At 41.7% G+C, this 14,828-nt stretch overlaps 2 protein-coding genes across 3 annotated transcripts; both read right to left on the bottom strand.

Moving 5' to 3' along the window:
* Window positions 1-84: 84 nt before the first annotated feature.
* On the bottom strand, window positions 85-11,315 carry hnrnpul1 (heterogeneous nuclear ribonucleoprotein U-like 1). Of its 2 annotated transcripts, none has more exons than XM_068713577.1 (16): window positions 11,249-11,315; window positions 10,463-10,734; window positions 9,447-9,878; window positions 8,471-8,684; window positions 8,226-8,299; window positions 7,878-8,017; window positions 7,242-7,341; window positions 7,019-7,131; window positions 6,610-6,876; window positions 6,177-6,299; window positions 5,310-5,438; window positions 3,031-3,199; window positions 1,968-2,246; window positions 1,649-1,797; window positions 1,323-1,553; window positions 85-986 (listed from the first exon to the last, which is right to left on the bottom strand). In XM_068713577.1, the coding sequence occupies exons 2-16, from the start codon at window positions 10,698-10,700 to the stop codon at window positions 873-875; spliced, it is 2,772 nt and encodes a 923-aa protein (XP_068569678.1). In that variant the 5' UTR covers window positions 10,701-10,734; window positions 11,249-11,315; the 3' UTR covers window positions 85-872. The 2 variants fall into 2 exon arrangements, with proteins under 2 accessions (XP_068569678.1, XP_068569672.1); XM_068713571.1 differs by having other exon boundaries at window positions 1,649-1,800.
* Window positions 11,316-12,401: 1,086 nt separating this feature from the next.
* opa3 (outer mitochondrial membrane lipid metabolism regulator OPA3) lies at window positions 12,402-14,485 on the bottom strand. Its single transcript, XM_068713650.1, has 2 exons — window positions 14,293-14,485; window positions 12,402-13,252 (listed from the first exon to the last, which is right to left on the bottom strand). Exons 1-2 carry the CDS (start codon window positions 14,432-14,434, stop codon window positions 12,924-12,926), a joined length of 471 nt encoding a protein of 156 aa, XP_068569751.1. The 5' UTR covers window positions 14,435-14,485; the 3' UTR covers window positions 12,402-12,923.
* Between the last annotated feature and the right edge of the window lie 343 nt (window positions 14,486-14,828).

Raw genomic sequence — 14,828 nt, forward strand, 5'->3', positions numbered from 1 at the left:
AAAGATACACCAGCAACGATAAATCATGCAGTTTGTGTTGTGTTTGAGTTCACTTGCAGAGGAAAAAAAAAAAGACTCAACATCTCCAGGCGTATACAATTGCATTTATTGTATAAAGACAAGAAGACAGCTCGAGTAACGGGTCATTATCAGATTTTCATTTTCAGGTAGAAAAAAAATGAGTTTGACAACTGGATTTAACTATATGACTCAATGAACAGCAATCACAAAGGGATAAAAAAAAAAAAACTGCACATTCAACTACTCAGTGGCAAAATATTCGATCAAAGACAGAATTAAACACTTAAATACTACAGTATCAACACCTATAAAAAAAATCTTCCATAATGTTTGAAATCTATTGGGAGTAAATAAAAGGTGCTCACTCGGAAACTGAAAAATAAAGAGCAAAGACAAAGGAGAGGGTCGGGAAGGTAAAAAGCATGCATTTTGTTCTTTGTTAAGCTTCTCAAAACAAGCAATTTATTTAGGCCTTGCTGTATTTTTCCTGCCCTGTCACGTTTTCACACTATTGCATCCTAGAAATATACAATAACCTCTTCAATCTGTAGGAAATGTGGAGCCCACATTAAATGCATAATAGATAACATTCATTAGATGTTTTGATACCTATCATCTACCACCTCACGGTCACTGCGTAGAGTAAGACTTCATTCAGTAAAAAGAAAAAAAGAAACTACAAACTGGTAACAGTTTGTGTGTACATTGACTGGTGAGGAATGAAGGCTGCTGTGTTAACCCAGACAGAGACAGTTATGGTTGGGGACTTAATGTGAGACTGTACAAAAATGGATTTGCTGCAGAGGTCAGTTTAGGACACAGGTGGACGCAGGTACAGATGCAGACCGGAGCTACTGGGAACCAGATGAGCCTTGGCTGCCCTGTCCAGGGTAGCCGCCGTACTGGCTGTAATACTGGTTCCACTGGTTCTGGTTCTGGTAGTACTGCTGCCACTGCTGAGCGTACTGGAGGGAGAAACGGAAAGCAAGCGCAGCAGTGAGGGCAAGTTCACATTTCTGATTGGAGGGAGAAACAGCGTTTTACGTTAATCAGAGTATATACAGCACATGCATATTAACTGAAATATAAGTGGAATATTCATTTTTATTAGCCATGTAAATAGCTCAGAAGGAATGTGGAGTTTTCAAGAATTGGGGCATAAAACACAATCTTTTAATCAGGTAAAAGTGTAAACAGGGTTATCAAGCCTAACGGTGACCCACAGGCCCACTGACAGCTCGCTAACCCCCCCCCAGCACCTTTCACTCGATTATCAAACGTGTGTGTGAGGCTTTCACTACCTGCTGATATTGCTGGTTGTAGCTCTGTTGCTGCTGCTGTTGCTGTTGCTGCTGCTGAGGCTGCTGTTGTGGCGGCTGCTGCTGCGCCTGCTGCGGCTGTTGCTGGTGGTGGTTGTACGTCTGTGCAGTGGTAGGTGTCTGGCTGTAGCTCTGGCTGTATCCCGGGTACTGACTGTAGCTGCCGTAGTAACTCTGGTTGTAGCTGCTCGGGTTGTACCCTTGGCTGTAGCTCTGGAGGTGAAGCAAGTAGATCAGAAGATTCATTTACTATTACATTGAGTCTACATTTTCTCTAATCCCATACATAAGAAGGTGGAGTTAATTACCTGGCTGTAGGCTCCCTTGTTGTAAGAGGCCGGGCGGTTGTAGCTTCCTCCTGACGGCTGGCTGCGGTTATAACTCCCGCGTGTATCAGAGCCTCCTTCGCGGTAGCTGCTGCCCCAACGGTTCTGGTTATAGCTGCCACGATTGTAGCCTGCTAAATAAACAGTTGGGTTACAATAGCAATATACATAACTTTACTGTAAACTATATACCAGCCCTAGTTTTGTGTCTTATGCATGATTGAGATCACAGAACTAAAGAAGCTATGGATTTACATGATTATGATAAATATGTATGCGGTATGCTGACTGCTCGGCTCACCTCCTCTGTATCCACTGCCTCCGTCTCCACTGCGGTTCTGGTAGCCACCACGGGCTCCATCGCGGTTGTCGTACCGCTGGAAGCTACCGCCACCACCACCGCTGCCGCCGCGGCCACGGAACCCGCCCTGCCTGTTGTCGAAGCGTTTCTCAGGGGGCGGGCCAGCCTTGCGGCCCTCCTCATTGTACTGCTTCAGCAGACTTTCGGCCTCGTCGAGCTGCAGCTCGGCGAACGTCACCGCCTCCAGGAAGTCGCAAGCCTCAGGGAGAGTAAAGTTGGCTTGGAGAGTGACAGAGGTGACCACAGGAGGAGAGAGAGACAGCCCATCCAGCGAGAGACGGATGGAGAGGCAGAGAGAGAGAAAGAGAAAGAGGGGGAGGGGGTTGTAGTGAGGACCAGAGCAGCCACACCACCAGAAGACAAAATGAAAAAAATAATTACAACCATACAGAGGCAGTGGAAATCATAGAGAAACTAAGTTCAGATAGATGAAAGCTGATGGCAGGGTAAAAAGGGAACAAACGCCACCTCCAGGGGAACATGGAGGAAACATTTGCTGAAGCAGACAAAGGAGAGGGAGTTCAGTAGAGGTGGGGAGAGGGACAAAAAGGGACAACTGGAAGGTTGGTGAGAAGAGGAAACAGCACTGCAAACCAAGGACAGCTGATGTAATGCTGTTACAAATTAACTTCCGACAACTTCAGCATGTGACTGCTTGTAAGTTTTGCTATTTGGAAACATCGTTTTTCGGGGAAACAAATTGTGCAATATTAGCTCTACTGTTACATTGACCTGGACGAGGCCCACGTCTCAGTTTGCAGTGCATTAGAATTAAGCTGTATGGCGAGTGGCAGATAGAGGGCAGAAATAAGGAAGAATCAAATTCATGTGGACTGTTTAAAAAAAAATATGTCCAGGTCTGATATCTGACCAAAGAATATGATGGGGGAAAGGGGGGAGGGGAGGGGGAGGGGGCATCTTCCAAGTTTGATTTTAGAGACAACACATAGAAAAGTAAAAAGTAGATCTGGTGTTTTGTTTGTTGTTTCCACAGCGTTCCTACCTTTCATTTCTAAAACAGCATGATCGGGCACATCCTTCCCCTGCTCATTGGTTTGCTTTAATGTTCGTTCTTTTAAATCCTCGTCCGTGGGACAAATTACAATAGCCTTGCGTTGAAAACCTTCAAAAGGACGCATTTTTCGTCTCCTTGCTGATCCATATACATTTGTCTAGCAATGGTGACAAGAAAGAAGTAGAAGCTTGTTTGTTATTGTTTACTTGTTATGGCTTTCCACTGGAAGGAAGCTGGAACCCTGCAATAATGAAGTGAGAGAGGTTTGGCTTGGATGTCAAGTCTACGCTTTTACTCAAGTTCTAATGGCCTCTCGTCACTCCACAGACTTACCTCACGGTCTGCACATCCAGGTGTCCAGTGGCTGCTGACGGAGGTTCATTATTGACACAAAAGGGGACCCGCACATATTTAACCTGACTTTGCTGAACATTTCCGGAGTTACTTAACAACATAGACATACGAGTTTCAGATCATTAATAACGCTAGACCGTTAATATTTAAGCAGTTGTTGTGCCGACTCAGCTTGTAAACCGATTCTATCGTGAGCGATCGCTGATGTAGGATATGTGAGCCTGTTGTCCTCCATTTTAATAATCATCAATGCCAAGACCTGCGGAGTTAGGATGATGAAACGTGTGCTGCCCGGCTGTATTACCGCTTTCACAAAGTCAATATTGATTCCGCTTATTAATTCAGCTTGACAACCAGAATCCTGGTTCAAATCCATATTATTAAACAAAGACAAAATACGGAGAGGGCAAAAACCACTACATGCACATTTAGGCTGCCATAAATAACAAGATAGGAGAATTTTTAATGTTTACATGGGGAAAAATATAAATATTCCATATCTTGCCACGTAATACCTAAATTAGCTACCCCAGTATTAGCCTTCACCATGGCATCATGGGGGTTGCATAAAATGGCCAAAAAATGTATTTAGTTCCATCACTACTGACATTTGCCAAACTTGTAACTGTCTCTGGTGCAGCAAATTGTAAAAACTAGTCATATTCACCGACGCATCTGTGGTAGGTCAACTAGAAGTGGAATCAAAACAATTCTTAACGAATCCTCAGGTGTTTTAAATATGCAACTGGTTGCAATTCAGGTGAGATTCAGAATTCAAAGCGCCACACGTCTTCAGTACAAACACAGCAGATGATAAGAACAAAGTGAGCGTCATACTGTGTCTTGTTCTTTAAATAGAGGATTCCACTGTCACCAGATTTGAACTCATCACATCACTCGACTCAAAGTACCTGCTGCAATCGAAGAACCCCTGTTCACTAAACAGCAACCAGTGAGTTCTACAATGACCAACAGATAACACTACAACATTATGCATTTAGTATTTCAGTAAAAACAATTCTATAGTAATGTCACGACTAATGTTTGTATCGAAACAACATTGTGATAAGTGAAAAGTACAAGTAGCGCCAAATCCTACTACTCTCATTCACTATCAATTCCATAAACAATATCTATAAATCCACCACATACATGTTACAATTCTCACGTTTTTACAGAAAACGATCCCTTTCTGAAGCGAACTCACAAGAGCGTGCGTCATAAAAAACAACTTGCTATTCTGCCGGGTCCCCCACACTTACCTGGACTCACCTGGTCTTCATACGGACTCTAGTCCCGGACAAGACAACAGACAGATATAACCTACCTGCTCATACTCACAGTTTCCACGGAAAAGACCGTCCTCCATCAGACCCACCTACCTTTTTTTTGCTGAACCAAAGGATCTAAAAATCTAAAAACTGTTAGTCATTACTTACCTTCAGGGTCAATTCATTAATAAACACACTCAAAAGTTCCAAGTATCTCACTTAAAAATAGCTTTTAAAAAAGCTATCAACTCTGTCTTATGAAATTAGCAACGGAAGGTGTTTTTCTTACTCACCAGTCAGAGCTTACTTGTTTCTCAACATCTTTACATAGTCATGGTTTACTTGTACATTGTTGAAATTCACAAGACAAAACAATACTGTATTATGACAAGAAATAGCAAGTGCAAGTATACTGAGGGATGAAAACATGAAATATTCTGTCACTTATGAGAGCCATTAATCATTTGCTTTTACAGTACATGACAAGCAAGAAACAAGAGGGTGATCAATGCTTCTTCTACTCTATAATACACAGAGCCCCCCTGAAAGATAAATAGATAGTCCATTAGAGAGAGTGATCATCAGGGCACATTGACTGACTGTGGCGAGTATCAGAGCAGAGTGTGGGTGGGGGGGCAGTACCTGGTCTAGGATGTAGTTGCGTCTCTTGCGGGCAGCGATCTCGATCAGCCGGTTCAGACACTGGGTGGCCTGCTGGATCAGAACATCCCAGCGGCCCGAGTAGTTCTTCTGGCGACGTAGACCCATGACCTGCGGAAACAAACGGTCAAATAAGACGAGCTGGAGCCTAACAACGTGTGAATTAGGGTGGGGAGATCGTTTCAATTTCTATATGATCCAATAGTGGTTCCTCCAGACTGGTGGGGGGAGTTACGCCACAACATGGAAGACTTAGTCTAAGTGTCAACGTAACATAATGTATTGAACACATTTATACTGTTTCGACATTTATTTTACCATGATAATAGCATTCGTACCATAGTACTAATATTTTTAGGTTTTATTAAACAATTTATTCTGTTTAGCATTTTGACGTAAGAATTTTATTTGGTTTAAAGATTGAATAATCATCTTGAGCGTAGCTTTGAAATAATCAAACCGTCAAGCTTTCTGCAAGTAAAACTAAAATGTAGGCGAATACACATTTATTAAAATATTTAACAGCAATGTCTCCTCTCAAAGACTTCCTCTCAGGCGTGTCTGTGCCTGGTGAGACAATATCGCAGCATTGTGTTTCATTTAATACTTTTATCTTATCGTTTGTATTACAATCCAAATCGTATCCATGAAGTTAACTACTCCACCAGAAACATCTCTAGATGCACAGTAGGACGCGGATACTAGAAATGATTTTGATAACACCATAGTCCTGATAGTAACGTAGTTAAAATTGCTTTAATATTGGTTATCTCGTCAATCATCCCTTCAACCGTCGATATCTAAAGCAATCACCATCAGACTCAAGCCTAGTGTGACTGTTTAGTTCACCTTCATCTTGTCCATGATGGCGTTTGTGCCCAGGATGTTGTACTTCTTCTCAGGGTTGCTCTCCGCATACTTCATGGCCCAGGTGGTCTTTCCACAGGCAGGCAAGCCGACCATCATCAAGATCTGAAACCAGTCAACAAGGAAAAATGTTTAATTCTAGTCCACAAGACCTGTTCCTTTTAAAATCAGCAAAAAAAACTATCTGATCTAACATGTGTTTTCTGCTGATCAGTGTAACAAAATGTTTTTTATTTCATCTGCTCATCTTCACCTTTGTTAATGTGCTTTGGTTATTGTGCAAATAAATAAAATATCAGCCAAAAATCTTTGGCTGCAGATATACTGCAACCAAATCAATCACAATGTACCTTTTTGTGAGGGAAAAACAAACAAACATTATGTATATTGCTCTATAATGTCAGCGCTGCCCTACCTCGCATTCAGATTTGATGGCGGGTCCCTTGGTGCCTCTGATCTTGTCCTCCATGGCAAGATTGTGGATGTAGGTGTATCCCTCTGGTGGGGCGAAGTACGGCTGCTGCCTCTGGCCGAAGTTGAACTCAACGGCACAATTCTTCACCAGGACGTGAGGGAACAGGGCGCGGCCCGCCAACGCCTCCTTGGTTGTCTGGAAAGCCACTCCCAGTGATACTCCATTCTTGGAATAGCCCATCTCCACCTCATCACCACTGTCAAAGTCCTGTAGCAAAATATACACAGGAAAGCTTTTTAGGAAATTGTTTTGTTGTATTAAGGTTGATAAATCAGCTATTTAAAAAAATAAATCCTGATATGATGCTATTAAAAGATAAAGTGATTGGATCACTGATGACATTACTTACAATGTAACAGCCGATGACGTCGTTTTCACCAAACTTCTCGCCAAAGTCTGCAAACTTGCAGTCTGCGGATTTCTTTCCTGTTCCTCCATACCCAAAGGAAAAGGCCTCCTCACCTGAAACCAGACAGGGTCAAAGGCATCGTTACTACTTTAAGCCACAGCTGCCTTTTGTTTCTGTCATGTTAAACGTCATCTCGGTTGTTTGGGTCGATTGCTCCTCTCACCAAGCTGAGTGCTGCAGTGGTTGAGAGACCATCCGATTCTGACAACATGGGGGTCCGGCTCACTACCGGGAAGGTGCTTTACAGGAATCTCCTCATTGATCTGAAGAGCGACGGGACAAACCAGGTGAAAAACAAGCCGAGAGAAGACGACTGACAGGGAATATCTAGTGCAGTACAACAACAACAACAACAACAAGGCATCATACTGGAAGTTATCCAACAATTATTGGTCGTAAAATATCCTAAAATAACAAGACCGAGTTCAGGTTAGGCAATGAGGGATGTTAAAATATCAGAACATTTTCAAGAACTAAGTAAAACATGAATATGGGGTGCTTAAATGTAACGTAATGCTTAAATGTAAAAAGATACTTTATGTTAATATGATAAACAAAAGAGATCCAGTTTCAAAAATAAGAAATGCACGGAGCCTGTCTCATGCATCAGGGACAATTATGTCAAATGTGGACACAATATATAAAAAGTGTATTGACAGTAGCTCAATGTTTCACCAAAGGAAACATCTAGCTCTGTCAGATAACTTAGAAACATCCTCGTATTGGTTGTATGAAGCACACGTCTTGTCTAGTTTTAAAACCACCCTGACATTAGAGACATGACTTTCTACTCATTTACCTTCATCTCATAAAACACGCGGCCCTGCGTGACACCATGCGTGGCTCGGGCTCCAGCCCACAGGTAGGCAAAGCCTTCGATGGTCAGAGGATAACCGCTGTAGCGATCTCGGGACACTTTGAAATGCAGATCACAGTTGTCTGAAAGGAAAGAGAGTTTTAAATGTGTTTGTCGAATCTGACAGGTCCAGGATATTAAATAAAAAACATGATACAGACATGCATGGATACAATCTAAGCTGGTAACTGTATGAAGTAAGCAGATGAAGTGTCACTGCAGATAACACACAGTCAAGCTGTGGTTACACTTTTCACAAGCTATCTTTCCTTGGTTTATCCTCTCACTTACACGTATCGATTGTAACAAGGGTGTCATCTATGTTCTCTTCCTCATCTTCAGCAGGGGGCTGTGGTGTGCGGGATCTGTAGAGCATGAGCAGAGTAGAAAGTTAACAGCATTTACAGCCACTTTCATTGACTAAATTCATACAAACCAGGCATTTCCCTCATTCTCCTGTTGTGCTATATCAGTGCTGTATTGTGCTGTCTACTAGAAGCCAAACAGAAGATAAAACACTTTTAGGATGTGCATACCTCTTCTCCTCGCGGTGCTCATAGTAGCTGTAGCTCCTGCTCTCCTCATGAGGTCTCTTGCGGCCGGAGTGTCCACTTCTATCAGCTTCCACTTTGATTTGCTCGGCCTGACGTTCGCCGTCCTGTTCGCCCTGATGTTCTGTCCCATGACTATCCTGCCGGGTGTCTTCATCGGCTGCAGGCTCCGCCTCCATTTTGACCTCCACTTTCATTTCTAAAAAGATAAATGAACAATGACGGTGAGCTAGGGCTGGGCAATATATTTATGATATATAAATATCGTGATTTTGGATGTCGTAATATGGCATGAGTGTTGTCTTTTAATGCTTTTAAAGGCTGCACTACAGAAAAGTGGTGTAAATTTCTGAACTTACCAGCTTGTTCTAGCTGTTGCTGCCTTTACCCACGCTGTCATTATCCACATGACTAATGATTATTTATCCAAAAACTCTATTGTGTAAATATTTAGTGAAAGCACCTAAAGTCAACCCTACAATACCGTTGCAGTATCACTAACATGGCATTTGGTCAAAATAATGACATATTTGATTTTCATTATATCACCCAGCCTTAAAGTGAGATACACATTACCTGTTACAACTGTAGAAGCAGGCTTGGTCAAAATGCACAGCTTTTAAATACATCACATCTTTTTTAACAATATAGAGGAGAGGTGTTTCTATTATTCTGTCCCCTTCTGCCTGGACAAAACATGAACAACACTGCCAACTGTGGTTGAATGAAGACCTCACTGACAGCGACACCATAAATGTGATATTATAAACCACCAAAACTATTAATCACGGTGCTACTGCAATCCTTTAGATTTACCTGCAACTTTACCTAATAAATTGGGATATTTAGAGTTATTGCCATACATATTCCATATCAAGTTGTTAAGTGCCCAGTCCGTGTCTCCTTTCCTGCTGACACCATGTTAAAACACACATGCTGAACAAAAACATATGGAAATCACCTGGTTTGTTCTCATCTTTCTCCACTGGCTCTGGCACAGGCTTGGCCTGTTCCTCTGGCACGTTGGATTTCTGTGTGTCGACATCTGCTGGGAATTCAGGCATGCTGTGACCCGAGTCTGAAGTCGGACGACTCTCATAAGGCTCGCCTTCTGCCTCCTCGTCCTCATAGTAACCACCCGAATCTCGACCCTCGTCTTCCTCTTGAGGGGCATCATTTTCACCAACACCATCGGCTCCAACTTCAGCATTATCGCCTTCACCTTCAGCTTTATCGCCTTCAGCTTTATCGCCGTCATCAATATCGCCCTCGCCTTCATCTTCATCAATATCGCCTTCACCTTCATCAATATCGCCTTCACCTTCATCAATATCGTCGTCACCTTCATCAATATCGTCTTCACCTGCACCACAGTCCTCAGCTACTTCTGCATCTGAAAGGGGGAGATCCAAAACATTTAGGCTTGTAAGAACAGAAAAACAGAAACTCAACGCAGCTTAGAACTTGCATGATTTTTTAAAAAGTTTAATTTCTCATCTGCAAGTTCACTTTGACCTCTTTAATACAAAGAAGGGGAAATTCTACACAACATCAGTAGGCACTTATTTTTTGTCAAAGACGGGGTCAGAACCCACGGAATGTATGCGATGGGTTAAATAAGCTTCTTCAATAACAATTTAGTAAATTTAGATTTAAAAGATGGCCCAGTTTAATCAGCTGTCCATATACCTGCTGCTGATCATTCTGTAATAATGTCTTACTATTAGCATTATTCATACTTACACCAGCACCTACTGGCCAAATGTAACTGCTGCACATGTTCATACTATTCATACTGAATGCATCCTGGCATATTCCTTACATTCGGATGATACGATATATAACAAGGATATTCAAATCAACAACATTGCACTCTGTACAATTACAATAAAGTAAGATCAAATCCAATCATGTATTAAAGCCTAAGACCGATAGAACTAAATATATATATTTAGAAACAACATCAATGGGGCTTACCCTGTTGCTCTTGTTCATCCTCTCCATCTCCCCCCTCTTCGTTTTCTTTGAAGTCCTGGCAGTATTCATCCTCCTGCTCTCCGTGGTCTGAGGCATCCGCCTGAGCGTCCGCGTCCGCCTCCTGAGCGGCTTTCAGCCTCTCAACCAGCTCTGCCTTCAGGCCTTTGGTGTCCAGGCCGCGGCGCTGGAGCTCCTCTTTTAGTTCGTTGACTTTCAGTTTCTTCACGTCAACACTCATCGTGTCTCAGATGTCGGTCGTCTTAATTTGTTTGCTAGAAAACAGGAAAAATACAAAACAATGGTAAAGTAACGTTGCAGCTTACAACACTGTGTTCAACTTTCAAATCGATGACTGATGGCGCCAGAGTGACCCAGTCAACCAGACTAACGTCACATTAGCAGGTTAGCTAGGCTAGCAGCGCTAGTTTTTAGCTATACTTAATCTTTTACCTGGTTCCACTAATATCTGTAAACCACGCAACCTTGGTTTATTACTGTCCGTACTTGTATAGTTGTTTGAAAGGCGGAAATATCATTAGAATATTTGCTATACGCTCCAAGTTGTCGCTTCGTAGCTAACGTTGGTAACTAGCCTAGCCTAGCGCATGCTAACGTACCGACAACCGATGCAGAAGAAGTAACATTGGGTTACTTTTAACTTTGAAAGTATGCAAGATGCAAGCGTTTCTATGATTTGCACACATGTCATGTGGCAAATGCACAGTTTGCTTAATTTATAATATGGTTATAATGCAGAATAAGGAAAAAAACAAGATTGCGGCCTACCTCGTCTCACGCGAGTTGCGCGGGTCAGTCGTGATAAAAGATTGAAAGCGTCGCTGCTGCCCTCTGTGGGTCGGACACCAGACCGAAACCTACAACCGGAAGTGAACCAGACCTGCGCATAGTCACAGGGTTATTCTACTACTATTGAAACGAGGCGCATGTGTTGTCTCTAATAAACAACATGAGTTAGTTTATAATTAGTTATATTTGAACCGCCGAATGTGAGGGAAACAGTCGTATTAGCTTAGTTTGTGTGTATGTTGCTTGTCATGCACATGGAACACTCCAAAATGGGAAGTGGCGTGTATTTACATTTTAAGAATTCTGGGTAGTGTAGTGTCAAAAACCTACCGCTTCATTTCGGCCTGCACGTATTATATAATATCATATGGTGGAAGTAGTACATTAATGCATTATAATCATAGTGCAAACTTTTAATAAACATTCAAAAATGAACCATTCTGCCTGACCATTACTTTAAGTAGGCCTATATTTTAATGCTAATACTTTTGTACTTTTACTTCAGTAACATTTTTAATGCACCGCTTGTACTTGCAATAAAGTAAGCCTATGTATACTCTGGGGCAGTGGTGAAAAAAAGTACTCAGACCTTTTACTTATGTTAAAGTAGGAAATGCACTACAATTATTTGACAGCTTTGGTTAATTTACAATTTAATATTTTTACAAGTGCAGCTGAAACAATTAGTTGATTAATCGATTGACAGAAAATGAAAGGGCAACTATTTTGATAAAAGTTTCATCCTTTTATTTTACTTAATCTTTTTTTTAATATCTATTATTTTGAGGTTTGGACAAAACAAACATTGGGAAGGTGTTACTTTGGGCTCTAGGTAATTGTGAAGCCACATCTCACTGTTTACAAACCAAACCATCAATCGATTAATGAAGAATATAATAAGCAGATGAATCTATTATGAAAATAATCGTTAGTTGCAGTCGTATACAAAATAGTATTAAAATAAAAACACCAAAAGTAAAATCCTGTTTTAGCATTAGTGCAAGTAATACTAGTCTATTAATATAATAGTAGTAGTCATATGGGACATTTTTCTGCATTGAGTACTTTTTTTTGGAGTATTTTTTCACAGTGTACACTGCATGTGTGTTAAGTGCCAAAAACTCTATTAACAGACAGCTTACCATTTTATTTTACACCATCCTTATTACAGTTGTCATCACATTTAATGTACATGAACCATAAAGGAGATCTACAGTGTAATTATGACATAACTTGTCCATGAAACTGTAGGAGCAGACACATAAGAATAGTGTGACCTGATGTTTGTTATTATGGTTGTCCATGTTTGGCCCTCAATTAAGCGCACCAAGCGGTTATAAAATATATTAACTTCAATGTGCCATTGCATTTTATTGTAAATCCTTATATACAGTCAAATGTATTATGAACATGCAAGATCAACCTTAGAAATACACTATGAATATCATAGCAATCCCCCTTAACAACTGGTTGCTCAAAACATGAGCTAATGACAGCACCCAAATCCCCAGCACACTGATTTGTTATACAAGCACCTGTTCCAGCCAACTTAATGGGCTGTGTGTGAAGCGGGGGCATTATCAAGCTGCAGGCAGTACTATGGTTGTGCACGCTTGTTCTTTCACACACAGACCAACACACAGGGCTTATTTCATCACTTTTTGGTGGGGACAGGATAGGACAGCAGTAGCCTATTGATCTCTCTCAGCTGAGCATCTAGAGTCTCTGTGGTAAGTGCTAGTTCTCCTAGTTGAGTCTGTAGGCTTGCGATGGTCTCGTTCTGCTCCTCTTCTTTGCGGCGAGCATTAGTGGCCTGCCTGCTGTACTCCAGCACCATACATCCACCACCAATGACGAAGATGATCGCTTCTCCCAGCAACTCCGCACCCAGCTCTGCAGCCGCATCCTCATTCAGTGGCTTGATGGTGGAGCCCCGAAAACCCATGATCCGCATCTTCGTTCTCATCTCAACCCAGTGGTAAACTGTGAGGACACAGAGCATACACAGTTCCAGTTAGACTTTCAATTGGAGCTTTGGGTGTTGCTCACGTTTTCATTTTTGCTTCAGATGTTCTCCAAGGGAACAGTTTGAAATACATGTGAGAATGCAACGAGATGCATGTGTTGACATACAGTTTTTATACAGTTTGCAACATAGAATTGACTCAGTAGTGAGCTTAGAGCACACTAAACCTTTGTTGCTGTTCATTCAAATAAGTCAGTGAACATTTTGAGGTCTGCATCTGAGGCCAAGCCCCTAACAACCACCCTAACAACCACCAGCAGCTGTGAACTAACACAAGATAAGATGAGAAAAGATAAGATAAGATAGAATAGGGCTGTATTGATCTCTAGCGGGGCAATTTGGTTGCTGTGACAGCAATACAGATAAATAGATAAAGTAAATAAATAAATAGTAAGAGGTATATTCCACTAATAATACAAAATAGAACACAGGAGCATTGGAGACAGTTAATGATGATGCAATAGATCTGCAACACCAACATAATATTAAAATTACAAAATACTATGTCCTAAAATTTTCATAACAAAGATTAAAATAAAACTCTCCTCTTAATGTGCCATCGTGTCCTATTCTTTGTGTAGTTTCATTCTGTGTGAATAGAGTAAATGTTTTGAAAATTAACGGTGACCAGTTAGAGCTAGGTGGGCTTTTTTTCAGTGCTTTTGACAAACTCATGAAGCATTTTTGGCAGTGTTTAGTGAAACTAAACTGACAAAACAACAGAACGCTGTGGCAGCTCAGACATATTTTCATATTGTGCGTCAAAAGCCATTCAGACTGCTGTCCTGTGCTGACAAAAACGTTCAATGACACACAAAACCCGCCCTCTTCGACCTTGCCTGGCTGCCATTGGTCGACCAGGCAAACCCATGAACATGATTGGGTAAGCGCTCTCGACAAGTATAATCTCATTGGTTGCAGCGGCTCCTCGCTTATCCCTCGGGTGTCTGACACTGCAATCTAGCGGTCATAGCTAGCCGTTAGCTCGGTTACTCACTCTGTGCGGGCGGCAGACAGATGTACGTCTTAAAGAACTCGCTTCTCCGGGCTCCAGCTTTTATTCGGTTCGCTACAGGCTTGCTCATCTGCCTCACTCCGAGGTAGAGGAGCTTGGCGATAGGGAAGGCTCCGACAACCATCTTGGCGGAAACGCTTGACAAGCGTGGGGCGGTGCACGTAGGGGTGACGTGATTACGTTATATGTTGACACACACACACGTGGTTATGACGTCTAGTAAAAGTAAAATGTTACATTCACAAAAGTACTCTGTATAAAAAAAGGCATTTTAAAAATAAATTAAATCAGCAGTATACACAAACAAATAGGTAAACAAATACAGCCTACTGCATGTAGGCCTAATTGTCTGCTGCTGAACTTTTCTTCTATACTTTATTCCATTTTCTGTATTCATCCCTTAATCCTTGGCATATAGGCCTACCCACCTGCTCACGCGTGCAAGTGACGAAGCAAATGCTTTATTAATCGACTCTCCCTTAAAATAATGTGAACTTCTGCAATGTCTAGAAAACTTA

Source organism: Cebidichthys violaceus, unplaced genomic scaffold (assembly GCF_023349555.1).
Source record: "Cebidichthys violaceus isolate CVI_PGR_0920_01 unplaced genomic scaffold, fCebVio1.0.p SCAF_1, whole genome shotgun sequence".
Taxonomy (NCBI): domain Eukaryota; kingdom Metazoa; phylum Chordata; class Actinopteri; order Perciformes; family Stichaeidae; genus Cebidichthys; species Cebidichthys violaceus.

Bases quoted from the DNA above. Each gene is read 5' to 3' on its own strand.
- hnrnpul1 (XM_068713571.1), bottom strand. From the start codon at position 10,700: ATGAGTGTTGACGTGAAGAAACTGAAAGTCAACGAACTAAAAGAGGAG. The intron at 3,200-5,309 runs GTACTGCCCCCC...CACCATTGCTAG, and splicing joins GCAACTACATCCTAGACCAG to ACAAATGTATATGGATCAGC. The intron at 2,247-3,030 runs GTAGGAACGCTG...TCACTCTCCAAG, and splicing joins TGCTGTTTTAGAAATGAAAG to CCAACTTTACTCTCCCTGAG.
- opa3 (XM_068713650.1), bottom strand. From the start codon at position 14,434: ATGGTTGTCGGAGCCTTCCCTATCGCCAAGCTCCTCTACCTCGGAGTG. The intron at 13,253-14,292 runs GTGAGTAACCGA...GTGTCCTCACAG, and splicing joins CTGTCTGCCGCCCGCACAGA to TTTACCACTGGGTTGAGATG.